A 26175-nucleotide genomic window follows, 5' to 3' on the forward strand; every position below is an offset into this window, starting at 1 on the left:
CAGTAGATTTTTTTTATAAAAACACTAAAAACCACTGCTAAGAAGATTTTCTTTGTCATCCATTTGGTTAGATGTGAAAAATTATAAAAGTTAGAAAAGTTCAAAGGTATAAGCAGATCCTGGTTGCTGGAGGTAGCAAACAAGTTGTTTAACAGCAGAGAACTGGTGGGACAAACCATAAACTGAAAGCCACTGTCACCTTCTCTGATGATGAGACAGTCTTACAGATTCCTCATCCCCCATCAGAAGACTATCTCCTGGCTGAAAGTTCTGACCCGGTCAACAGATACAGTTGGGCTATCAGACTGGCAACAAAGATTCCCAGGGAATCAGAAACTGACTTCCAGGACTAGCCAAATACTAAGTTCCTATAATAATTCAACTAACCATTTCTGCTACCACTATTTAAATTAAGCAATATCCGATGTCCTTGGAAACTAAAAGGGAAATTGTAGTCCATATTGTCTGGCTTGGATAGACAGGCAGCCTGGTGACCTGCTAGTCACCTTGAAGTATATCTCTACTTCCTGTGAAGAAAACTGAGGCCTCTGAGTCTCATGAGTCTTATTTTTCCAGAGAAACAAGTGTACACTGTCTTGGACCTCCCATTGACATAGGTGAGTCAACCCATCTTTGCATTTAAGTTGACAGTATGCAACTTGTCTCAACCGGGTTGCAAAAAGATTTAAAACTTCTTCAATCCTGCTTGATGAGACACTAAGTGCCCACTTCCTATCCTTCTATGAGACGTTTCCCAGGAAAACAGATTATAAAGGGGCCAACTGAGGGACTGTTGCCAGAGTTATGGACCTTGGGCTATAGAATGTCAGTTAGGAAATTCCAACTTTGTACATCAGAAGTAACTTATCTTGGCTACCAACTGACGGGAGGCCAAAGAAGCCTATTTTAGATTAGGATTGCTGTTATCATCCTTCAGATCCTAACTCCAAAGACTAAGAAACATGTTTGAGAGTTCCTAGAATCAGCTGGATATTGGTGCCTCTGGATACCAGAGCTTGTGAAAATAGCAAGGCCTCTATACACTAGCATAAAGGCGGGGGGGGGGGGGAACACACTGACACCTTCATCTAGACTAAGACTAAACAGAAGGCATTTGAGGCTTTAAAAACAGCTCAGATGTTAGCTCAAGTCCTGGCATTTTCAGAAGTCTCAAACCATTTTCATTTGTTTATCTAAAAAACAAAAGACATGACAAAAGGGGTTTTAACCCAAATTTTGGGACCATGAAAATGCCTTGTGATATACCTGTCCAAACAGCTGAACCCTGTAGATGGTCCATCTATCTATGAGTTGTGGTGGCTACTGGAGGTGTGTACTGCTCAAGGGAAAAACCCCAAACAAGTAAGTTAACTTTGAGTTATAACTTATAACTTACCACACCCCACCAAGGAAGGATAGACTTCCTTCCTTTCCTTCGGGCAGCTGCACTCCATATAGGATGGGATTCGCTCTATGAGATTATGTTTATAAGCCTCTCCAACTGCCTCCCAGGCTCAGAGACCAGTAGTTGGACTACAGAATATTCATTGAATTATCTGAGAGACCCAAATGGCCTCTAAGTCTACTACTAGTTTCCACTTGTTTGAGTCCAGTGATACCATCTGGGTCAAGCACTGGAACTAACCTGGAAAAGACTCGATGATGTGATTCTCTCCATTCTATGGCAGGTTGTGGTAGCTGGCATTAGACCATATATCTACCATGCCCAGGTCAGGAAAACAGAAGCCACAAACCTGTGACCAAATGGATTGTCTCCGGACTATGGTCCCATTGAAATTAAGTTTTTCTCGGGCCTGGCCCTTACAGTCCCTGGCCTGCTATCACCTCCTGAGCCTTATGTTTCACACTACGAGTATGAATACAAGGTCACAGTCTAAGTCCCACTTCCCCAGGTCTAAGAAAGACAGATATAGAGGAAGTGAATAATATGGCTACAGACCAGCAACCCATATTCAGTCTTTACTTTTACTTACTGATGCTTACTTTAAATGTCTGGTTGTACTGGACAAAGGAAAGATATGGGGGTTTATCTTTTGATACAGAAATGCAGAGCTTAGAATTCTATGCACGCCTTGTGACTGGATCTCCTAGTTTGTAGGAACAGGGAAGTTTCCATTGTGAAAATTATGGTTGTGAAACTGAAGCTTCCTGGAAAATTCCTTAAGAAAGATTCTGGCCTTTAAGAAACAGGGAAAATGTAGGAAATCAGACTCTATGCTACAGGAAGGGACCTCTGAGATAGAGTTAATCATTCCCAACTAAGCTAGAATTGTTGGTTATACATAGATATCCAGACCACATACTACATAGGAATAAGAACTATCCAGACAAATCATACTGTCACTGGGGACAGCCCATTTAAAATTAAAGGAGTACATGGGACTGAAACTTGTCTAACATTCAAAACCTTAACCTAGGCACTTTTCCTTATTCTAATGCCTGATATTATCTGCCTTATGGGTTAGTTTATCTGGATAACAGATATTACATGTTAGTCAAACATGTTCCTAGAACTATTAAGACAGATTCCCTTGCAGAAATTGTCCTACAAAATTGGAGAGGCTTAGACTTACTACTCAAGAGACAAAAGAAACTGACTTTTAGAAAAAAACTTGTTGTTTCTATGCTAATTGATTAGGAGTAAATAGAGAAAATCTTGTCATGGTTGAGGAAAACTTCAAAAAGAAAAAGATACAAAGACATTAATCAAATAATTGGTACTAGACTCTGTTCTTTTCATGCCTTCTTTAACTGCTTTGCTATCAAAACTGTAATTCTCATTCTGATTGGATTAACAGCAGGGCTCTTAATTTTAAACTAAAACAAGATGAATCCATGATTTGACTCGTTTACTTGGACCACAGGGGAATGTAACAGAGCCCCAGACCTTAGAAGGCCCCAGACTTTAGTACAACTGACTCCATGATAAAAGTCCTCTTTAGGCTGTTAAACTCAGCACTTAGGCAGAACCACCAGTCAAAACAAACAAAAAAGACCCAATCCATCAAAGCCCACAGTTCTTGGGGAAAAAAAACCTCTAAATGTAATAAAATCTTGATTTTTTTTTTTCTGAAGTTTCACTTACGGATTTACCTTTCTTGTTAACTAAAGTATATCATTTCAGAAAATGGTGTTTGTGCTTAAAAACTCACCCAGGTAAAAGTTTAATGCTACACTGGGATCTTGAACACTCAGTGTAGTCACTGGTCAGCTAATAGACGAGTTCAAGCACACTTCTCTTGTGAATATCCCAAAATGGAATGTTCACTCCCTTTCCTAGTCCAAAGTCCAAAAGTCTTCCACATTCCTCCAAAAAAATAAAAGTAATCATCCGGCTGTCACAGTAATAGCTAGCTTCATGGCACCAACGTCTGCCTTAGCTACTCTTTGATTACTATGATAAAACACCATGATCCAGTCAAATTGTAAAAGGAAGTGTTTAGTTTGGGGTTCATAGTTCCAGGTGGTAAGAATCCATGCCCATCATGGCAGGAGGCATGACATCGGAGTAGTAGCTGAGACCTTATGCATTTATCTGAAGAGACAGATAACTGAGATTTGTGTTGGCTTTTGAAATATCAAAGCCACACTAAGTGACACACATCCTCTAACAAGACAACACAAAGCTATTCCTTGCCAAACTGTTCCATCAACTGAGGACAAAGTATTCAAACATTCATATGTTTGAGAGTGGCCTAGAGAGGTCATTCAACCCCCCCCAGAAGTTTGTTGGATATATTTTTTAGACTGTTTATAGCATGGAAGGATTTTTTTTTCTCATTCAATATGGCAGATACTCAGAAATTCAGCACAGATGCTCTTTACTTCTCATTTTCAGAGTTTCAAGACCAGTGCTTTCCCCATAAATACCCCTTAGAGTTGAGAAGTTTATTTCATGTCATCAGTTTCACTTAGCTTGAGGAGCTTTAAAGCATTAGGGAGAAATGTATAGTACAACAATATCAAATATACTATATCATCTAGTTAGAGACTAAATGGAAGTACCATGTTACATTTCAATCTACAACAAGATTAGTGTTATTATAGGATTCAATGAAAGATTAAATTTATGATCTGATTGATATTTTTGACAAATTGACACAAGCTAGCGTTATCTGAGGAGCAGAGTTGAGAAAATGCCTCTATAAGATTAGCTGCTGGTCCCTGGGATTGGAATGAAGATGGGGTCCCAGGAGCTGGAAAGTGCCTAGGGGATGGAGACTAGAGCTTGCTGCAGGGATGGAGCTCTGAGTGCCCAGGTCAGATGATGAATCTGCAGCCAGCTTCTAGTTGGCCAGGAGCTGGGAGCTTTCTCACCTATTTTTACTCTCTGGACTGCAGATGGAGACAGGGACCAAGCAATGGAACCTGATTGAAAGATGAAGAGTGTAGCACACTGGAGGCCAAGGATATCTGGCACAAATGGCCTGAGGCAGACTGCTCTTCTACTGGCAGGCTGTTTTTCTTTGATGGCTGCTGGTCTCTGGGATTGGATATGAGGATGGGGCCCCAGAAGATAGAACAGGGAGCTCATTGCAGGAATGAATCTCAGAGGGCCTGGGGCAGAACAAGGCTCTGCAGCTGGGCTGTAGTAGAAGAGATTTTCTTTTGTCAGAGTAACTTTAGACTTTTAAACTATGTTGAAAATGGAAAACCATGGTGATTTCCAAAGTTGGACTAAATACATTTTGTATTATGATATGATCAGGAGCCTGAGAACCAGGCAATAAATTGTGGTGGTTTGAATGAGAATGGCTCCCATAGCATTCTACACTTGAATGCTTGGTCTCAAGTTAGTGTAACTGTTTTGGAATTATTAAAGTGCGTGGTCTTGTTGAAGGAGGTTTGTAATTGAGGGTGGACTTTGAGGTTTCAAACTATTCAAGCCATCTACGTCTCTCTCTTTTTTTCTGTGACTCCAACTTGTGGATCATGATATAAGTTCTCAGCTGTTCCTGCTGCTGTACCATTGAACTGCCATTGTGGACACTAACCATCTCAAGCTATAGTTTGCAAATTAAATGCTTTATTTTTAAGTTACATTGGTCATGGTGTTTTACTACAGCAATAGAAAAGTAATTAAGGCAAGTGTGCTTGTTTCCAAAGGAATTTGAGCAATATAGGAAGCTAAGTCAGAGGAATTTATTGATCTGAACATTGAATGCCTAGAGCAGCACATTATCACAATTAAAAAATGATAAACTTGATATTGCACACAATAGGTAGTCCAGAAATAATATGTCACATAGGTAAATAGTTAAACGTTTAATGGTTTTTGAGATTATAGTATTATAACACAATTTACCCATCGCCTTCATCCTTTCATACTCTCCCATGTACCATTGTATAATTGGCTTTTATTCAAGTTCATGGCCTCATTTTTAAATTCTTGTCATGTGTGTGTGTGTGTGTGTGTTGTCAAATAATATTTTTTCATATACCTAACACGTATATACAACCTGCATAGTATGTGACTTGTATATACATGGGCTTTTTTGACTTTTTAAATTATGTTTCTTTGTTAACATATACATTTATATTATTACACATGAATAAAATAAACTGCACAGAGCAGGAAGAACCATGAAACAATTAGGTATTATATAAATGTTACATTCATAGTGATTTGGCTATTTGTATTTGGCAAACTTGAAGTAAACATCTTTCCTATCCTGTTGAGTCTAAAATTCTGAATGAAAATCTATCATATCTCATCTCTATTAACTTAAAACATCTATCTAGACCTAAAAAACATCTTAACTCCTAACCAACTAAACTTAATTGTAAGCCTAAATTATCTGGTCTTCAACCTCATTAGTGAGTTGAGAAGGAATAAAACTTAATTACCTGAGTGAAGTGGATGTGCAGGTTAGCAGCTTCCAAAGTGGAAAAAAAGAGACTGTTTATTGCATTAAACATCACCCAAAACTGTCTATAATGTTGAGCATCATCCACAGCCTTCTAGCCCAATATATCTGACAGACATACTTGCAAAAGAGGAACAGTTGAGGACTTGCTTACCCTGTCTTGGCAGAGTTCAGGTGTAAACTCTGCCTGCATCTAAGCTTGCCTATTTTTAGGCAGAATTCTGTCTGTGTCAGAAATGAGGACATTTTCCCCAGTGGCTTGTTTGCCACATTTGAAGCCAACTCCATAAGGAGGTTCCTTGATGCTCATCATCTTCTTTGAGACAGGCTGGGTGTTGCCAGGAGTTAACTTGTCTTGTTGTTAAAGAATCTTTAGAATAATAAAAACATCTTAAAATGCCGTATTTTGTAGTTCTCTGAAGCTTTTGAAGACCTTATTTAACTATTTCACCTTATGTATCTATAATATCATATCTATCTATTAGACCTAGTTACATATTTTGTGATAAAATTAGATGATTATTACACATGACCATGACTTGCATCAATATACAAAATTCAATATCATTGAGTTTAAAAATAACCTTATTTTTGAGTAACAATCAAGGCCTTGAGATGAGTTGTAGATTCAATAACCTACCTTTTGTTCTACCCTCCCTCTATATTTCTACATCTGCCTTTCTGTATTTTCAGCTCCTATCTACTTACCTACAAAAAAGGATAAATGAAAAGAGAGACATCCCTGAGTCAAACCTAGTTTCTTTTACAAATGTGGGTGCCATTGTATTTGGAGCATAGATGTTCAGAATTGTGATGTTATCTTGGTTAAGTTTTCCTTTGATGAGTATGAAGTGTCCTTCCTCATCTCTTTTGATTAATTTTGATTGAAATATTATTTTATTAGATATTATGATGGCTACTCCAGCTTGCTTCTTGTGCCCAGGAAATATCTATCTTTGTGGCTGACGTGTGTTTCTTTTCAACCTCAGACATTTGAGTGCTGTTTATGTATTCATTCTGTTAGTCTGTGTCGTTTTATATAGAGTTGAGATAATTGGTGTGGAGAGATATTAATGAGACTTGATAGCCTATGACCATATAGTGGGGGAGGAGGTCCTCCTTGGTCATAGACCTAGGGGAGGGCAATAGGGTGAAAGGGGGAAGGGAGGGAGGAACGGGATGATACAAGTGATGGGATAACAATTGAGATGTAAAAGAAAATATTTTCTGGGCCTTAGAGCTGGGCATCTTCTCTTTCACTGATTCCTATTATTCACAGGTTTTGCCTTTTTATGGTGTCCTTGATTTCTTGGATGTTTTGTATCAGGAATTTTTATAGATTTAACATTTCTTTGGTGGTTGCTTCAAATTCTACATCTGAGATTTTCTTCTCTATCTCTTATATAGTGTTGGTGATGCTTACCTCTGTAGTTCCTGTTTTCTTCTTTAAGTTATCTCTCTCCAGGCTTTCCTCAGTTTGTACTTTTATATTGTTTCCACTTTCTTCTTCAGATCCTGGACAGTTTTATTGATTTCCTTCACCTGATTGTTTTCATTTTCCTGAATTTCATCCAGTAATTTATTCATTTCTTCTCTATAGGCCACTTTCATGGCCTCTCTAAGGGCCTCAATCTGTTTGGCTGTATCTTCTTATATTTCTTTACAGGTTTTATTTATTTTTTCATTATCATCTTTATAAGGAAAAAATTAAGGTAGTTTCCTTGTGTTTCTGTTGTGTTAGACAGCCCAGGCCTGATTACATTGTGATAACTGGGTTCTGGAGCTTCCATATTATTTTGGCTTTTGTTTTTTTGTGTTTTTATGTTGGCCTTTAGCCATCTGGCTGTCTGTGGTTGAATCATATTTTATTTAAGAGCATTGCCATTTTTGAATTGATCATGAGCTAGTGGATTAACCTTTATTTATCAAAATATGAGCAGCACAAATAGGGATCAGCGGGCTAAATATAAAAAAGAGAAGTCCAGTTGCAGAGGAGACCTCAGCATTGTGCAGCTAGCTTTCTTATATAGTTTGGGCTCATAGGAGTAGATAAATATGGTGGACCTGAGAATAATTAAGAGATGTATGTGGGTAAATATGATCAAACTTCATTGTACATATATGTAGAATTTAAAAATATAAAATATATAATTTAACAACATTTTAATTCTTTGAGAGTATAATAAAATGTATTTTTAAAAATTTACCTTATTTTCTTCAACACATGCTATAACCATCATCTGTGCCCTTCCTCTACTTTCTATTCAACTTTGAATTTTATTCAGTTTTTTTCCCATTTTGAATCCAGCCTGTGGTGTCTCATTAGTATTGAGAGTGGAGCTGGCTGGTATGGGGTTGAATTACCAGAGGTCACATAATTAAAGAAAAATGAGTTTTCATCTCCTGGTAGCTATTAAATGTGACAATCTGCTTATCCAGTGGTGAGATTTATTGCCCACCTCCCATGCTGTTACAACTTCTCAGCATTCATATCTAAAACTATCCTGTTCTCTTTGGAAAACTCTGTTTCTTGATATTATTCAGCATATTTTCCAATGTTTATTCATCCTATTTCTAAAATATCCCTGAAAGTTTGGGAGAATGGCATTATGTTAAATTAAAGACTAAGCATTCCACAGTCTTTTATTCTCTCTACAATTAACAGCAGGGGTCTAAATTTCTGAATGAAATTTAATATCTATTCTATATCATCTCTATTAACTTAACTCCTTTATCGTAATCTAAAAAGACCTTCTCCCCTAACCAACTAAACTTGATTGTAGAACTAAAATATCTGTTCTTCAACACCCCTCATACTCTTTCTCTGAGTGCCACCAGGCCTCCCCACCAAGGGGAGGTGGTCAAATATGGGGCACCAGAGTTCATGTCAGAGTCAGTCCCCACTCTCCACATAACTGTGGAGAATATCCATTGGCTAGATCAGAGTAGGGCTTCAATGTTACTGCTTGTATTGTCCTTTGTTAGTGCCCCCTGGGTCCAGATCCACCTGTAATGATGTTCTTCTTGTAGGTTTCTAAGATCCTCTGGATCCTTCTATTTCTCCCAAACTTCTCTCATCTCGAGTCCCAATAAAATGTATTCACATCTATCCCAATCTCCTGATAAATGAAGATTTTCATGGGACATGCCTCTTGGGTTAGTGTCCAATTATAAATGAGTATATACCATGTGAGTCTGCTTCGGGGTTAACTCATTCAGTATGATCATTTCTAGTTCCATCCATTTGTTAGGTTCCTTTATTTTGATGTTGGTTGTGGTGGTGTGTTTATGTACTTGTCTAATTTCTGTTTTGCTAAAGTGAATTTATCTATTTCCTGTGTTTTCCTTGGTTTGAAGTTTTCCTTCTATTATCTTCTGTGGGGCTGCATTTGTGGATAGGTACTGTTTAAATTTGTTTTGTTGTGGAATATCTTGTTTTATCCATTAATGTTTATGGAAAGTTTTGCTGGGTATAGTAGTCTGGATTGTCATCTGTGGTTTCTTAGGGTTTGCAAAACATCTGTCCAGTTCCTTCTGCCTTTTATGGTTTCTGCTGAAAAGTTGGTTGTGATTCTGATAGATTTGGAATTTTATGTTACTTGTCCATAGTGTAAATGTACCACCGTTTCTTTATCCATTCTTCTACTGAGGGACACTTAGGCTGTTTCCAGGTTCTGGCTATTATGAATAAGGCCGCTATGAACATGATTGAGCATATGTCCTTGTTGTGTGCTGGAGCATCTTCTGGGTATATTCCAAGGAGTGGAATAGCAGGGTCTTGAGGAAGCCCTATTCCCATTTTTCTGAGAAAGCGCCAGATAGATTTCCAAAGTGGTTGTACAAGTTTGCATTCCCAACAGCAATGAAGGAGTGTTTCTCTTTCTCCACATCAGAAAATATTTTTTTAAAAAATCGTAGAAGAAAATTTCCCCAATCTCAAGAAAGAGATGCCAATAAGCATTCAAGAGGACTACAAAACAATAAATAGAGTAGACAAGAAAAGAAATTCATCCCACAACTGTTGCAGTTTGTAGAGTTCACAGCTTGTGAAATTGGTAATTACCTTTCTCTGGTAGCATAAGTAACAGTTTCCATCATCATGAGAAACTAGCCAGTAAAAGTTAAGCTTTCAGGTAAATACCAGATTGGTTTCCTTGTGTTTTGTATCACAATATTACTTTTTAAATGATGACTTAAAATAATTTTCTATTTAGAAACATATATAGGGCCCCACAGGTTTGATAATTGTAGAATTTAGAATTTGTCAACTCTATAATTTACAGGATGATCTAAAGGAAGGCATTTGCCTATAAAGCCAGGAAGAACTGATACTGCAAATGGGGTCACATGGCAAAAATTCTTTTAATTCTTTGGCCTATAGTCAAATAATAGTCACTGATTTGTGTTCCCTAATGACAAGTGTGAAAGAATCAGATAAATGCCAGTGTCTGTTTTAGGAAACTTAATCCCTGTACTGAGACACCACAATCTCTTTGTATAAATTCTAGTGATTCCATGAAGCTAACCCACTCAAGGAAACTGTCAGGGATCATGAAAGAGAATGATAATGAGTCAAAACAGCAAAAATATATTTTCTTCTCAAAAGCGTTTTCTCTGATTTCTCAGCATCTATGCAACATTTCTTTGAGTCTTATTCCTGTGTTGGGCAATCCATCCATAAATATTATGTTCTAGAAGGAAACATGAGTCAAATATAAAGTATCTCACCCATAATTGTATGGAGAATAAAGTGATAATCCACACCTGTCCCAGTCTCTACCTTGCTGTGAAGGCAACACCCTTCTACATACACAGTACACCTAGCTCTATCCTACCTTGTCTTCCTTACACTATTCCTCCTGTCCTTTCCTCACCTCAGTCTTCATGTTCTGAGAAAATGAAACAACATCCTGTATCCAGAAATTAAGGATGTATCCTGGTAAATTCACTTGTCCCTTCCTGACTTGTCTTCTTCAGCATTTGTGACATGCAATGATTTCCACTACTGTATTTCTCTGGGTGATAATCTCTGGATATCTGACTAGATGTTTCATATCTACCAGGGTATCCATCTCCTATAAAATGAGGATGAGAAAGTCAAATTTTCATCTTTGAAAGCTGTGTGAGAGCAAGGTCAAAATTGCACCAGTAATGACTGCATCTGTATATATTCTTTCAAGACCATTGGAATATTTCTTCTTTTTCAGTGTTGAGGGTTGAACTCAGAGTTTCAAACATGAGAGAATTCATTATAACACTGGTAACACCAGTGTACATATCATCTGTCATGAGAGACTTTCATTTCTTCCAACATACAATGTTATATTCTAAAATAAGAGTCCTTTTCACTTAATCATCTCTATACTTTGCAAGTACATACTAGGAGAAGACTGTCACAATCCAAATATTCATCAGAAAACCATTCTTCAAGGACCTAGGGTGATGTGGAGCATACAAATCATGTTCATTAGATGCTTGTTGAATATATAACACCTGTTGTGCATCAACTTTTTCTAAGAATTAGTCATGAATAAACACATGTGCAAATATGCATAACAAAAAAAGGGGAAAACATCATTGGGAAACTTTTACATACACCTTTTAGGTGACAGTGACTGATTCAGGTCAATGAAGGATAGGTTTTTTCCCTGTGCAACATGTACTAACTAGTAAACACAGTGAGAGGGAATAGCCCAGACACATTTCATGTGAAACAGAGCAGATGATAGTTGTACATGGTGGTTTGTTTTCTTTTCTTTCTCTCCTTCCTTCTCTCTCCCTAATTACAAAAGATCATTGTTTGCAATGTGTATATTTTGGCAAGAGAAGGGTAGAGTACTTTAATACAGAAGATGATTGATAGAATATGATTCTAAAATAGTTTCAAAACAACAGACAACATACTTTATATTTATTCTTTGCTCAATGAAATACAGATATCAAACATATTTTCCACATAGTAAGCAAAATTCTATAAGAGTGCTTATCAGAGTAAACACAATGCTGTCAGAGTTCTACATGGAGTAAGAGCAAGTTTCACATACAGTGTTTGGTACGTGTAATACTTATGAATGCTTGACATAGAGTCAAAGCAATAGAAACAGAATGTTTGACACAGAGCATGAAAAATGTTAACACAGTGCTTGACACCCAGTGAGAGTAGTGCTAACAAAGTACTCCACAAATAGTGAAAACAATGCTTACTGAGTAGCACAAAGTTACAACAATGGTGATACAGTGTTTATAATGAGGTTTTTTAAAAACTATTAAGCAATTTTCCACATTGTAATACCAGGCTTTGGTAGCTTCAGAGATGTCTTGACAGTGAAAATCACTTGCTGCTCTTTTCGAGGACCTAAATTCAGTTGTCTGAACCCACAACGGGTAGCTCACAGCCATCCCTAACTTCCTTTCCAAGGGATCCAATGCTTTCTTCTGATCTCTGCAAGAACCCAAACCTAAGTGGCATACACATGCATGGCAATTACATGTATACCCCTAAATGAAAATACAAATAAATCTTAACCAAAAAACAAACAAAACACAAACCCCAGCAGGCCTGCAAGCAAGCAAACACAGAAAAGGCTTCAGAATGGGCTTGGCGCAGAGTAAGAATACTGATGTTAAATCTTCACTGTGAGGAATTTTCTTTTCATTTGATAATTTGCATTCCAGAGTTGCTTTCTGTGATCCTGACTGACCATCAATTTCTTATCAGCTCTTCACACTGCTATGGGCTGAGACAAGGAGAGAGAAGAAAAAGAATTGTGCAATGGTTCCTCCTACCACTGAAAATTCAGTCATCAACCCATCCTCCTGCCTAGCAAAGCTTACATACTTCTCTTTTGCCCCAACTCAGAGATAGTTTCCCAAATAAACCCTTTACTTAGGTCACAATGACTACCTAATATGACCCCTACTTGGCCTGCAAACTGAAAGCTGACCTGAAGTTTGGGAACCTAGTGCACCACAGACAGGAAAGAACTCTGATATAAATAATAGGAATAGAAAAAGCATGGGATGTTTCAATAAGCCTGAATGTTATACCTCAAAGGATTATATTATATTAATTATTTGGGGGAACAAAGAACTATACCATAGCAATAATCTTCAATGTCAAGGGTAAAGAAAAGGTGCCAAGAGTTCACTTACAGGTCAATCATTTTTTCATTATCACTACTGTTTTCAAATATTACAATATGATTTTTTGCAGTCTTTGTTTTCTGGCACTCTCATGATTCCTATTGGGTCCTAATATGAGGAAGGGTTGCTAAATGAGAGGCAGTTCTGGGGAGAAGAGTCCGTCTCCATTTTTATCAGGTGAGCAGATGACCTATCCCATTCCCAGGAATATAGCTCTTCTCTATGATCCAGCCCATTATCTGCCTCAGAGAGTCTGACTTTACAGCAGCACCAATACTGCCCAAGTGCCGTTTCAACTTTGAGCATCTGCCCCACACAATGTCAGGTTCAGATAGATTTCCTATCTCACCTCTCACTAGAACATTCTCCTGTCTATATTTCATAGTCTAGGTTTTCCTATAGAGATAATTATATGAGCAATTCTCAAGTTGTTGGGTGACTTGGATTCAGCAAAAAGCTTAAAAGAGTTTATGAACAGTAGCTCTTTAATTATATCCTTTGGACAAGAACATACAGAAGACTTCTCCTGTGCCATGTGGCTTTTAGATGAGGGGCAAGTTAGCAAGTTAGAGCATAATTGCAAAGTCCTGTTTTAATTTCTGAGACAGTGATGGTAGCTTTGTACATCCTGTCTTTGTGCAGAATGCCACATACTCAGACAACATGATAGAACAGATCCAGGAAAGCTAAGTTGGTATTTCTCCCATTGATTTCTCTCACCTGCTGCCATCGGCTTTTGCTTCAGTGTTCAGGAATCTCTTAGAACTTCCCAAGACCTGTGCACCTGGTACTGTTTTGGTAGTTTCTTTCCCATGCTGCCTCCTCCTGCTTCTTTCAAATGTTAGAGGAGAAATGTAAAATGTATCAGTAGCATTTCTTCAGTGCTTTAGAGCTTACAAAGCATTTCATTCACTTTATTAAAAATTTTATGAACATAAATGTCACTTCTTTATGAAAATTTCAAAGATATATAAAATATTTTATGAAAACATTAACAACCTATTACCCTCTCTTGACTGCCTCCATCTCATGTTGGTGGCCTTCCACATCTCAACCAGTTGGATATCTACTTACATGTTAGAAAACCAAATGAATTTAATTAGGGTTACTCAGCAGAAACACGAACAAACAAGTATTTACACTGCAGGTACAATTAAACAGTGGCAATAGACAACACTAAATAATACGTCTCTCACTTTCCAGGTAAATTATTAATGGCATACAATTCTTTGGCTCTCTGCTAGAAACTGTTAATTTGTCTCTAAATTGTTTTGAGCAATAGAGCCTGGACAGGACCCTCTTCCAAGACAAAGTGTTGATGTGTAGGTCCTTTTCATGTATTATTTGTGTGCTACCTCACATCTGGAATATTATCTCAGTATTTTGCCTGAATTCAGAAGAACTCAGAAGTTTAGGAGGGTAAATAATTGACTAAATGAATCATATTTCTGGCACTAAAATGTTCTTTATCCCTTTTCCATAAAAATATTTAAGAAAAGTTAAATGATGCTCATAAAAATGGGAATGTGACATACTTAAAATTTGGTAAAGAAAGAGAAAGGAGAAATATGTAGTGTCTGAAAACAGGGATTCTAAGAAATATATGTCTTCTGTACATTTGCTTGAGGAACACCATTTGGAAAGTAAATGAAATAATAAATAGAAGGAAGAGAACAGTGTATACCAGGATTGTGTGTGGAGATGATGTAAGGAAAGGAATATAAACAAATGAGGCACAATGATCTAGGCATCAAAAAGTGTAGTAACAGGTATGTCATCACACCTAATCCAGATGAGAACACCTCCTCTGGAAATAGACAAAGTGCACCTATATCAATTCTACTTAGGTCTAGAGGTGTCATAAGTCAAAAATTTTTAGCTATATATCTTTCATCTTGTTTATTCATGGTGTAGAGAATGCATGTAGAACATGATGAAAAAGATAAGATTCTAGCTTAGAAATACTTTATTTTTTGTTTCTTGTATGTTTTGATTTGATAAATCTCCCTACATACACTATAAAAGTCTCAGTGTCATTATCTCACACAGACCTGATAAGATATTAAAAATATGGCTAAGTGGAATAATAATAATAGGGTTCTTTGAGTTTAATTCTCAACTGTCTTCTTGCTAGCCACCAACTCCCAGGTCCATTAAAATCATCTAGAAAATATTGGTTTCCACAACAGTGGAAGCATCCATGTCGTAAAAAGATTCCTTTGAGGGTTCCTCTTTGTGGGACTGTGGATCAGAGAATCGAAGCGATAGAGAATGTTTTGAAGGAGATTGCAGTGAGAGAGGTTCACAGTGAAAGCCCTATCATTTTCAGTCATATGAAAGACCCTCTACAGAGCAGATACCAGGTCCTGCCTCTTTCTTGGAAAATAGGCATTAGAATGGAAGTATCAGCCTAACTTATGGGAGGCTTCACATGGACCCTAGACACCAGTGAACACGTGAATGCATTGCAATAGTCTGGGTTATGATATAATAGTAGTAAGGAGAAAAATAGAGTAGAAGAAAGGAGTAGAAACTAGTAAGGAGAGAGAATAGAAAACATAATTATAAGGAAAAGGGAAGAAAATAAAGAGATGAGAAGGGTGTGGGAGCTGGGCATTTTATATCTTCCTTCCTCACCAATGTGATTATAAACTGAGGGACAAATGTGGCCAAGTCCTCTAGAAAGAAACAAGCTCTTACTCTTACCCCTTTCTTACTCTACTCTCCCTCTTATTCTTCCTCTTCCTCTCTGTCTGTCTGTGTGTCTGTCTGTCTCTGTCTGTCTGTCTGTCTGTCTCTCTCTCTCTCTCTCTGTCTCTCTCTCTCTGTCTCTCTCTCTCTGTCTCTCTCTCTCTCTCTCTCTCTCTCTCTCTCTCTCTCTCTCTCGTACCCTCCTCCTTTTCCTTCCCTCCTCCTGCTCATTTAATAAACCTCATATAATCTAATATCTGGCATCTAGTACCTTATTGTCTTCTTATCTTATTCTCATACATAAAATTGGTGGCCCTGTGCAAAAAAAGGCTCTTCCATGAATAACTTAAGTCTGGAATTCTTTATACTGAACCCCATTCTTCCAAATATCATTCTAACTCCCCATTCATTCCTGTCTTAACCCATCACCGCCCTGCCTTCAGATTGTGATTCTAAGCTGAGACAAATTTCTGCTGCTGCACTTTCTCTCACAGCAGGTGATTCACTCTGCTGCATGGCTGCACCTCCCCCCTAATGGCTCTGTTCGCGGTGAACTCAGAAATGGACTAGCAGACTGCCAGATTATTGGTAAGCAAATGCCAATCACAGCGTGTGATTAATTTTAGGTCCCTCTTTTTATTTATTTATTTATTTATTTAAATTTTTATTAATTTATTCTTGTTACATTTCAATGGTTATCCCATCCCTTGTATCCTCCCATTCTTCCCTCCCTCCCATTTTCCCCTTATTCCCCTCCCCTATGACTGTGACTGAGGGGGATTAGCTCCCCCTCTATATGATCATAGGGTATCAAGTCTCTTCTTGGTAACCTGCTGTCCTTCCTCTGAGTGCCACCAGGTCTCCCCCTCCAGGGGACATGGTCAAAGGTGAGGCACCAGAGTTCGTGTGAAAGTCATACACTCTTATTAGAGTGACTTTCAATGGCCACATCCCACCAACTGGCAGCATGTAGATACCCTCTCCGCCACTATTCCCACTTCACCCAACCCTGGACATATCTCTGTTTGGGTTATTCCTGCTGCACGGACTACACAAAGCCCAGACAGGACGGGACTTTGGACAGAGATGGGCCAAACCTGGATGGGATGAGACAGGGTCAACAGAGAGCCCACTGCTTCCCTGGCTGTACTGCGTTCAGCCAGCCTGAGTCACTATAGCCTCATAGCGTTTCAAATCTGCCCACCCTTACAATTGCCATGTTGGTTCAGGATAGAGGGGACAGAGCATTCGGGTCAAACATGTGGCTAACTGCCATCTTTAAGGGCAAATCCATGACTGCCGCCTGCTTCCTGCCACTGCCCTGGCCACTCCCCATTTCCCAATGCAGATTTGTGGGCTATTCACTAGAGATGTACATGTGCAGTCTCTGCTCCCTAAGTCCCTCCTGTCCCTCAGGCAGGCCATGGGTGGAGTCAACTCCCTGCATGCAGTGACTGGTTCCAGTAATACTCTTACAAAATAAAAATTGTCTTTGATTTATTTTTCTGCTAAAAAGAAAAGAAAATGTACAATGGCTTTGGATGTGTTTTTATCTTGATACAAAATGTTTTTGTTTCTAATTTATGTCTTTACTAATTCCTAGACAAGTAAATAAATGTTGTTCCTCCTGTCACTAGCTAACTTGGATTCAACCATTCCTGGCTAATGGGTTTGATATGGTTTTTAAATTATTCTATAATGTTCTGCTGTATTAATATTTATTTGTTTACAATGTTAAGTTTTAAATCACTGTCTTACAACATCCTAAATGTAATGTTATTGATTATACAAAAAAAATTATGCTTTCTTTTTATGGACTGTGTTTTTGGACTGTGCTTATGGTTTTTAACCTCCAACTTAACATGGATAAAGCCTAAAGTCTTAGTCTTTAAGTTTTAAGACAAACTATAATCAAAGTTGTCTATTTAAATATTCTTAAGATAGACAAAACTACAGTCTCGCTGCCATCTTAAATAAAAGGCTGAGGATGTTTCCTGAACCCCAATATAGGAACTGGTAAAATCTTTAAAACCCTAGAGTAGCCTTCCTAACAGGCTCTGTTACATTAAAACTATATTCCAGGCTTTAGCCAATACCCCAGAGGGAAGGAAATAGAGGTCTTCAATGCCTCCTCCACTGGGGTCCAGCCTGAGCCAGCTCTGCCAGGGACCTCTTTCAGATGCAGCCAAAAAGGAGACACTGGTCTCACAGCTGCTACAGGCAGAATGGGACACTGGTCCCATAGCCTATCCTGTTGACAAATTGGCCTATGGATGTTAATGCTCACAAGCAGGCTTGTCCTCTGTGCACAGCCACTGGAGGTTCAACCAGCATGAGCGCTGTAGACACTCCCAGCCTTCAAGCAACTTGACCTGGTGAAGTGCAGATGGCTCTTAGATTCAGCAGCCTCACCAAACCCAGGGTAACACTACAGGTCTATTTTAACCTCATATTCATAGTCACATAGTCACACAGCCAACTTCTATCATTGGACGCTTCAGATACCTTCTTAGCCCTCTTCATATGCAGGAGACTAAACTTTAACTGTCAGGTCTAGAAACAGTCTACCTTGTTCCCATTCTTTTAGCTAAAGGACAGTCTATACTTACAGCAGTTTCACCTTCTTAAAGCTTCCGAGAAGATGTTTTGCAGTTAAATGTTAGAAGGTCTAAAAATGTGTTTTAAGTTGGTAAATGCAAGTTATGAAGGTCAACATGTCTAAAAGGATGCTTTCTTTCTTCCTGTTGCTATGCTATGCTATTGTTGTATTAACTGTTCAGAGTGTTCTGTTCAGGAAGTTGTCTCCTGTGCCAATATGTTCCAGGCTCTTCCCCACTTTTTCTTCTAAGTGATTTAGTGTCTCTGGTTTTATGTTGAGGTCTTTAATCCACTTGGATTTGAGTTTTGTACAAGGTGACAAATATGGGTCCAGTTGCATTTTTTTACACATAGACATCCAGTTAGACCAGCACCATTTGTTGAAGATGCTATCCCTTTTCCATCGAATGGATTTGGCTTCTTTGTCAAAAATCAAATGCCCATATGTGTGTGGATTCATATCTGGGTCTTCGATTCGATTCCACTGATCAACCGGCCTGTTGCTGTGCCAGTACCATGCTGTTTTAATTACTATTGCTTTATAGTACAGTTTGAGATCAGGTATGGAGACTCCTCCAGAGCATCTTTTATTGTACAAGATTGTTTTAGCTATTCTGGGTTTTTTGTTTTTCCATATGAAGTTCAGAATTGAACTTTCAATGTCTTTAAAAAATTGTGTAGGTATTTTGATAGGGATTTCATTGAATCTGTAGATTGCTTTTGGTAGGATGGCCATTTTTATTATGTTAATTCTCCCTATCCATGAGCAAGGTAGATCCTTCCATCTTCTCATGTCATCTTCAATCTCTTTCTTTAGGGTTTTGAAATTTTTTTCAAACAGGTCCTTCACTTGCTTAGTAAGAGTAACTCCTAAGTACTTTATATTGCTTGTGGCTAATGTGAAGGGTGTAGTTTTCCTAATTTCTTCCTCTGCAAGCTTATCATTTGTGTATAGGAAGGCTACAGACTTTTTTGAGTTAATTTTGTATCCAGCCAATTTGCTGAAGGTGTTTATCAGCTGTAGGAGTTCTCTGGTGGAATTTTGAGGGTCGCTTATGTAGACTATCATATCATCTGCAAATAGGGATAATTTGACTTCCTCCTTTCCCATTTGAATACCCTTGATCTCCTTATGTTGTCTTATTGCTCTGGCTAGAACTTCGAGTACTATATTGACAATTAATAAATGGGACCTCATGAGGCTGAGAAGCTTCTGTAAGGCAGGTGACATGGTAAAGAGAACAAAGCGACAGCCTACAGACTGGGAAAAGATCTTCACCAACCCCACATCTGACAAAGGTCTAATATCCAAAATATATAAAGAACTCAAGAAATTAAATACCACCAAACCAAATAACCCAATCGAGAAATGGGGCATGGAACTAAACAGAGAATTCACAACAGAGGAATATCAAATGGCTGAGAAACACTTAAAGAAATGCTCAACCTCCTTAATCATCAGGGAAATGCAAATCAAAACAACGCTGAGATTCCATCTTACACCCATCAGAATGGCTAAGATCAAAAATTCAAGCGACACCACATGCTGGCGAGGATGTGGGGAGAGAGGAACACTCCTTCATTGCTGGTGGGAATGCAAACTAGTACAACCACTTTGGAAATCTATCTGGTGCTATCTCAGAAAAATGGGAATAGGGCTTATTCAAGACCCAGCTATTCCACTCCTTGGAATATACCCAGAAGATGCTCCAGCACACAGCAAGAAAATTTGCTCAACCATGTTCATAGCAGCCTTATTCATAATAGCCAGAACATGGAAACAGCCTAAGTGTCCCTCAATAGAAGAATGGATAAAGAAACTGTGGTACATATACACTATGGAATACTATTCAGCTATTAAAAACAAGGAATTCCCGAAATTTGTGGATAAATGGATTGAGCTAGAAATGATCATAATGAGTGAGTTAACCCAGAAGCAGAAAGACTCAAATGGTATATACTCACTTATATCTGCATATTAGCCCAAGGGGCATGTCCCACGAAAGCCTTCACTTACCAGGAAACTGAGACAGAGGAGAGGACATTCTAGTGGGACTCTAGATGAGAGAATCATGGGAGAAAGGCAAAGTAGAAGGACCCAGAGGGTCCTAGAAGCCTACAAGTAGAACATTATGATAGGCAGATTTGGGCACAGGGGTCCCGCTCAAACTAAGGCACCAGCCAAGGACAATACAGGCGGTAAACCTTAAGCCCCTACCCAGATCTAGCCAATGGACAGAACACTCACCACAGTAGAGTGGAGAGTGGGATATGACTTTCTCACATACTCTGGTGCCTCACCTTTGACCATGTCCCCTGGACGGGGAGACCTGGTGGCAATCAGAGGAAGGACAGCAAGTTACCAAGAAGAGACTTGATACCCTATGAGCATATAGAGGGGGAGGTAGTCCCCCTCAGGAACAGTCATAGGGGAGGGGAATAAGGGGAAATTGGGAGGGAGGGAAGATTGGGAGGATTCAAGGGATGGGATAACCATTGAGATGTAACGAGAATAAATTAATAAAGGAGGAAAAAAAAAGAATCACAAAAAAAACTGTTCAGAGTGTTCCTATTGATCAACAGAGCTCTGATTTATTAGTCTAACTATGGTAAAAAAAAAATTCCACTGTACTATTCTATTGTTCCAAGCTCAAGATTTAAAATTTCCTTTTGTTTGTCTTTTTTCTTAAAATGTTTCTCATTGTACTCAAATTATATACTTCTAGTCTTCTAAATAGAGGGAAGAAGCCCATCTTTCATGATGTATACTGATTCTAAAGTGAGCTTTTGCCTTCTGCTCTACAGGAGATTTCTGTCCTCCCTGTGTTCCCATTTCACAGGTGTCAGAAAAGTTCCATGAGGCTTCTGCCTTTCCTAAGCACAAAGAGTATTTGTGCTTTTAACACAAAGCTCAATTCCCAAGCCTCTACTGCACTATATATCTACTGCCTTTTCCTACAATGTGTTCATGTCTAACAATGTGTATTTCACACTGCTAAAATTTATCTCCCCCTTATTAACTTAAGATGATTCTTGTAAGCTATTGAAAATCCACCTCTCAGGTCAAATGGAATCTAGATAGGTTCTGTCAATCAACAGCCTAATTTCTCACCTGTTGCCTATCTTAGAGGGTGGCATTCCTCCCCCTTTTCACTGGTTTGGGGACTCACCTCTCCCTAACTACCCAATTGCTACTTTTTTGCACCTGACACCAGTTGACAAGCCCAGTCTACATGACTGTGGCTGTTTCTTCTCGCTAACCTCCAACTAGGACATTTTTTACTTCCTCCCGCCCTGCTGCCCCCACCAGCACTGCCTTCTCCACCAACGCCCACCACCACAAAATCCTAGTACTAGGTGGACTGTGTCCCCAGGGCCAGCTCAGGTGTTGAGCTGCACCCTTTTGGTCACTGTCCAGTACTGATGAGCAGCTGGAACAGTCTGTGCACCACTTCTTTTTGAGTCACGATCCATTTTGGGGCATGCCTTAACGGATTACTGGCTCTACTGTCCCATGGAAAACAGTCCATCTGCTGCTTCTCCAGGCTACTCTGTGATGCCTTCTGGAGAATTTCAAATCCCTATGTCCACATTAAGGGGTTCTAAGCTTACATGCCTCTGCAACCAAACTTGGGTAGATTCAAAACTAAACCATTTTAATTATTGCCAGCAATAGGGTAAAATGAAAGGAAGCTACCTATACACAAACTTTTTCTTTGCTCTCCCATGTTCAAGCCTTTCCTAGGGTAAGATGGAAGGAAACTTCCCATGTGCAAACCTTTTCTTTGCTCTCCCAAAATTTTCAAGCATTGTCAGCATTGTCTCTTTCCTTATTTTCAAGCCTTTTTTCTCTGCTCTCCCAAGAGTTTCAAATGTACACCTAAGGAGAATTTTCTCCCTAACCTACTAACGGTGTCTTCTGCCACATACATGTTCCAGTATCCTGCCAGACTTCCTACATCTGGGACATCGTCAAAGCAGCTACCCACAACTGCTCCTGTCCAACCTCACAGATCATACCAGCTAGACCTGCATTGCTCCTCCTAGCTGGGCCTGCATTGCCCCTCCTAGCCACAGATGCTCTCAGACCCTGGACAGCAAATCTACAGCCTATTCTTCTGCAACCTGGCCAATATTTCAGCCTTTTGACCCACTATCACCACCCTACTATCAGCAGAAAGTAGTTAAGATGATTACTTCGCCCCTTATCTATTTGTAAAAGGCTGAAATGGTGTGCTCCAGGACAAACAGCTCCAGGTTCCCCCAGCACTCCTCCGTCCCTATCTGCTGCAGGACATGTCTGACATAGCCTGCCCTCCACCTTGAACTTTCAGGGCAGAGCTTTTCCTTCCCCTTCACTAAATAATCTGGGCATTTTGTTGCTATTGCTCTCTCTCTCTCTCTCTCTCTCTCTCTCTCTCTCTCTCTCTCTCTCTCTCTCTCTCGCTCTCGCTCTCGCTCTCCCTCTCCCTCTCTCTCTCTCTCTCTCTCTCTCTCTCTCTCTCTCTCTCTCTCTCTCTCTCTCTCTCTCTCTCTCTCCCTTTACATGGCAGCCAAAAGCTGCTTCCAATGAACCTACATTTATATATTTCAACTTATCTTATATAAAACAGTCTAATGTTCCTCATTTTTTAATTAGAGGAAAAGATAGGAATGTTAGAATTCTGCTCAAGTCTGCCTACCTGTGATGTCATTGCCTACCTGCATGGGGGCATGGCTCTGCCCAGTATAAAGGACAGACCTACCTTGCCCCTCTCGCTTACTCTTACCCTTCTCTTACTCTACTCCCTCATTTATTCTCTCTCTCTCTCTCTCTCTCTCTCTCTCTCTCTCTCTCTCTCTCTCTCTCTCTCTCTCTCTCTCGTACCCCCATTTCCTTCTCTCCCCATGCTCATTTAATAAACATCATATAATCTTTAAAAAAAGAAAGAAAGAAACAATACCCACCTTCAGGCCTTTTGTCTTTGCCTTGCCAAATGTCCACTTAGAATGTTTATCTACAGGAGAGTGACAAGTTAGAAGGTGTTACTTGTTAGCAAATATTTCCAAAATTCAGGCTGGAATGAATGTTTACAGTCCATTGATGGAGGAGAAGTGGAGCATGGCTTCTCCTTCTCTTTACTAAAGCCTTACTTGTACATTGAAATTTCAGCTCAGAAAGTTCCCACTGTCATTACTTTATAAAACGTGAGCTAAGCTTCATCACAGCTTATCCTATTCTAGTATGTTATTTTTATTTCCCCCACAGCATTAAATAGGTTGCAGAAACATTTGAATATTTTACACTTATACTTGTAGAATAATGAAAAGAATTGGCTTACTTTTTTACCATTTTTTTATATTTTATTAATTTATTCATATTACATCTAAATTGTTATCCCATCCCTTGTATCCTCCCATTCCTCCCTCCCCATTTTTCCCCTTACTCCCCTCCCCTATGATTGTGACTGAGGGGGATCTCCTCTCCCTGTATATGTTCATAGGGTATCAAGTCTCTTCTTGGTAGCCTGCTATCCTTCCTCTGAGTACCACCAGGTCTCCACCTCCAGGGGACGTGGTCAGAGATGGGGCACCAGAGTTCGTGTTTTAATGAGTGAATCTTCAGGTGTTAATTGTGGGAGAAAGTGTGGGTGTTTTAGCCCAGTGTTACTGTTTTTTACACAGTGGAATAATTCTCATTTAGTATCAAAAGCTGTACTTAAATACCAGGCTTCGGCTTTAAGGTCACTTACAGTGCTGTACATCTGGCCTGCTTTCCTGAGGAGTGACAGGTTTGTGGGACATAGGGCATTCTGACTCTTTTGAGAAAACTTATTTTAGAGTAAAAGAGCAAGCGAACACATCTCGACTTCTGTCTCCTGATTATACATATTCTTCAAATGTACAAGGATATAGATTCTTAAACTATTTACCTTTTTATCTTATGGAAGGTCTATTCCCTGACATGCAAATGAGCTAGATCCTCTCCTCTCTTTTCCCCTCTGCTTGCCTCCCTCCCCCTTTTCATTTTCTCTCTCCTCATCTTTCTCTTTCTGTGTAGTGTGTCTCTCCTTGTTTAGAATAGGATACAAGACAGTGTTATCCCACCTGAACATGTGACACAGTTGCCATTGACTCACTATCCCTAAAAGGCACGTTCTTGAAAAATATTTTAGAATTTTATATCTCAATCCCCTCTATGCAGTTTTCTGAATAAACACTTTTCCACTCAACCTTGACTTGAAGAAGGGAAGCAGTGTCTGTGACATCTCCAAGAATTTGACTGAAAAGGCAATCTTCCACAGGCCCTCCCTGCCCAGTTACCTTCACTTTCCTGGCCATGATCTTCATCAGATTCTTTCATTAGAGATTCTGTGATCTGTTCCTTTCCACGCATAAAAACTGGTTGGTTAACTGTGACCCCTGGAAGGAAGCAAAGTGCTTTTTTTTAAACTTAACAGATAAAAAAGAGAAGAAATACAGAGAAGGTGCTAAGATGCAGCACTGTTGGATGGTAAGGTCCTGCAGACCAAGAATCCTCAGGCGAAGAAAATTCAAGCTGCAGGTTTGAACCCTATGGTGGCTGGTCTCTGCTGTCACCTCTGCACAGGTTGAAAAAGAGCAGGATACTCGGTTAGTGCCTTTACCTTTCTCTCATGAAGAAAAAAATATGGGAGAAGAACATGCTACATGATGAGATGAAGCCTTTTCATGAAAAGAGACTGGGGAACACCAGTATTATCTCAACAAACAAACACTCTTACCTAGGCTTGTCATTCTGATGTAGTTTCTTTTCATAAACACGTAGGTACTTTTCTGCCATTTGGTCAGCCTTTCCCATTCTTCCTCTGAGAAGTACTTGGAAATATCCTTGAAGGGCTGGAAAAGAGAAAATAGAAGCTCTGACAGCTACTTTGCTGGACATGTGTACCATTTAGCCCAGACTTCCTTCTTTGAAACAAGAACTCTGTGGTGCACCTAGAATCTCAAAACATTCTGTTCTGAACTCTGTAAAAACCACATGAGAGACAGAGCAACAGCTTCTTCCCAAGAACACCAGAGGTGTTCAGTCTTGGCTACTTTTTCTCCCCCCACAGTTACAAATGTCTGACAGTCATCAAATGAACTTCGTCCAGATCACCATTCTGATATCTTCAGGGCTGCTGTAGAAGAACACACTGAAAGTGTGTGTGTGTTTGTGTGTGTGTGTGTGGAGAGAGAGAGAGAGAGAGAGAGAGAGAGATCTTGAAACTTCTGTCTATGCTGTGGAGACACTATTCCTTGTATCCTGTGACTCTTTTCCCACTTCCAAACTTTATATATTGGCTCGTGGTTGTTAAGCTGCCCATGAGCATGAGCAATCCTCACTTCACCTTGGACATGTTTTCTGGTTTACAAATATCCTGAGGGCTCTTTTTACAGGAACTGTCTGTCCTCATTACTCTAGCGACAGCGTGATATTTAAGATACTGATTGTCTCCAGGTACAAGGCCAAATGTCCTGAAAAGGAAGATAGTGTGTAGGGAGAATCACATTCAGAACTTGGAATAATGTACTGGAGATGTCTGGGAGATGTAGTTTTTAGTAACAGGGAGGATTCTATCAGCATGTATGAAGTGACTCTGAGTTCTTGAGTATGGGTCAGTTACTGTTCTGACTAGGTTCCCTGTTAAACTGTAGAGAAAAGAGAATGTTGTAGGATTTGGCAGAAACAGCATGTTCCCACCCATTTGTGGGAACTGAAAATGGTTTCATAGAAGATAAGAATGAAGAGTTGTCACTGGAAGTGGTTGGTGGGAAGTTCAGAAGAGGAAGGTAGAATGATAATACAAATTACAGTTAAACATTGATTGCTTGCTTACTTATTATGTGTGCA

General features: G+C 39.2%; 1 protein-coding gene across 1 annotated transcript in view; it reads right to left on the minus strand.

Moving 5' to 3' along the window:
• LOC311601277 (putative protein SSX6) overlaps positions 1-25738 on the minus strand; it is a gene marked incomplete at its 5' end in the record, with an annotated part of 44186 nt that extends 18448 nt beyond the window's left edge. Inside the window, 4 exons of the mRNA XM_084788648.1 lie at positions 23268-23317; positions 24624-24722; positions 25064-25178; positions 25673-25738. Of these exons, the coding sequence (XP_084644774.1) occupies positions 23268-23317; positions 24624-24722; positions 25064-25178; positions 25673-25738 (330 nt within the window). The remainder of the gene's footprint in view (positions 1-23267; positions 23318-24623; positions 24723-25063; positions 25179-25672) is intronic.
• Positions 25739-26175: the final 437 nt, after the last annotated feature.

Source organism: Acomys minous, assembly GCF_964271855.1.
Source record: "Acomys minous genome assembly, chromosome: 7".
Taxonomy (NCBI): domain Eukaryota; kingdom Metazoa; phylum Chordata; class Mammalia; order Rodentia; family Muridae; genus Acomys; species Acomys minous.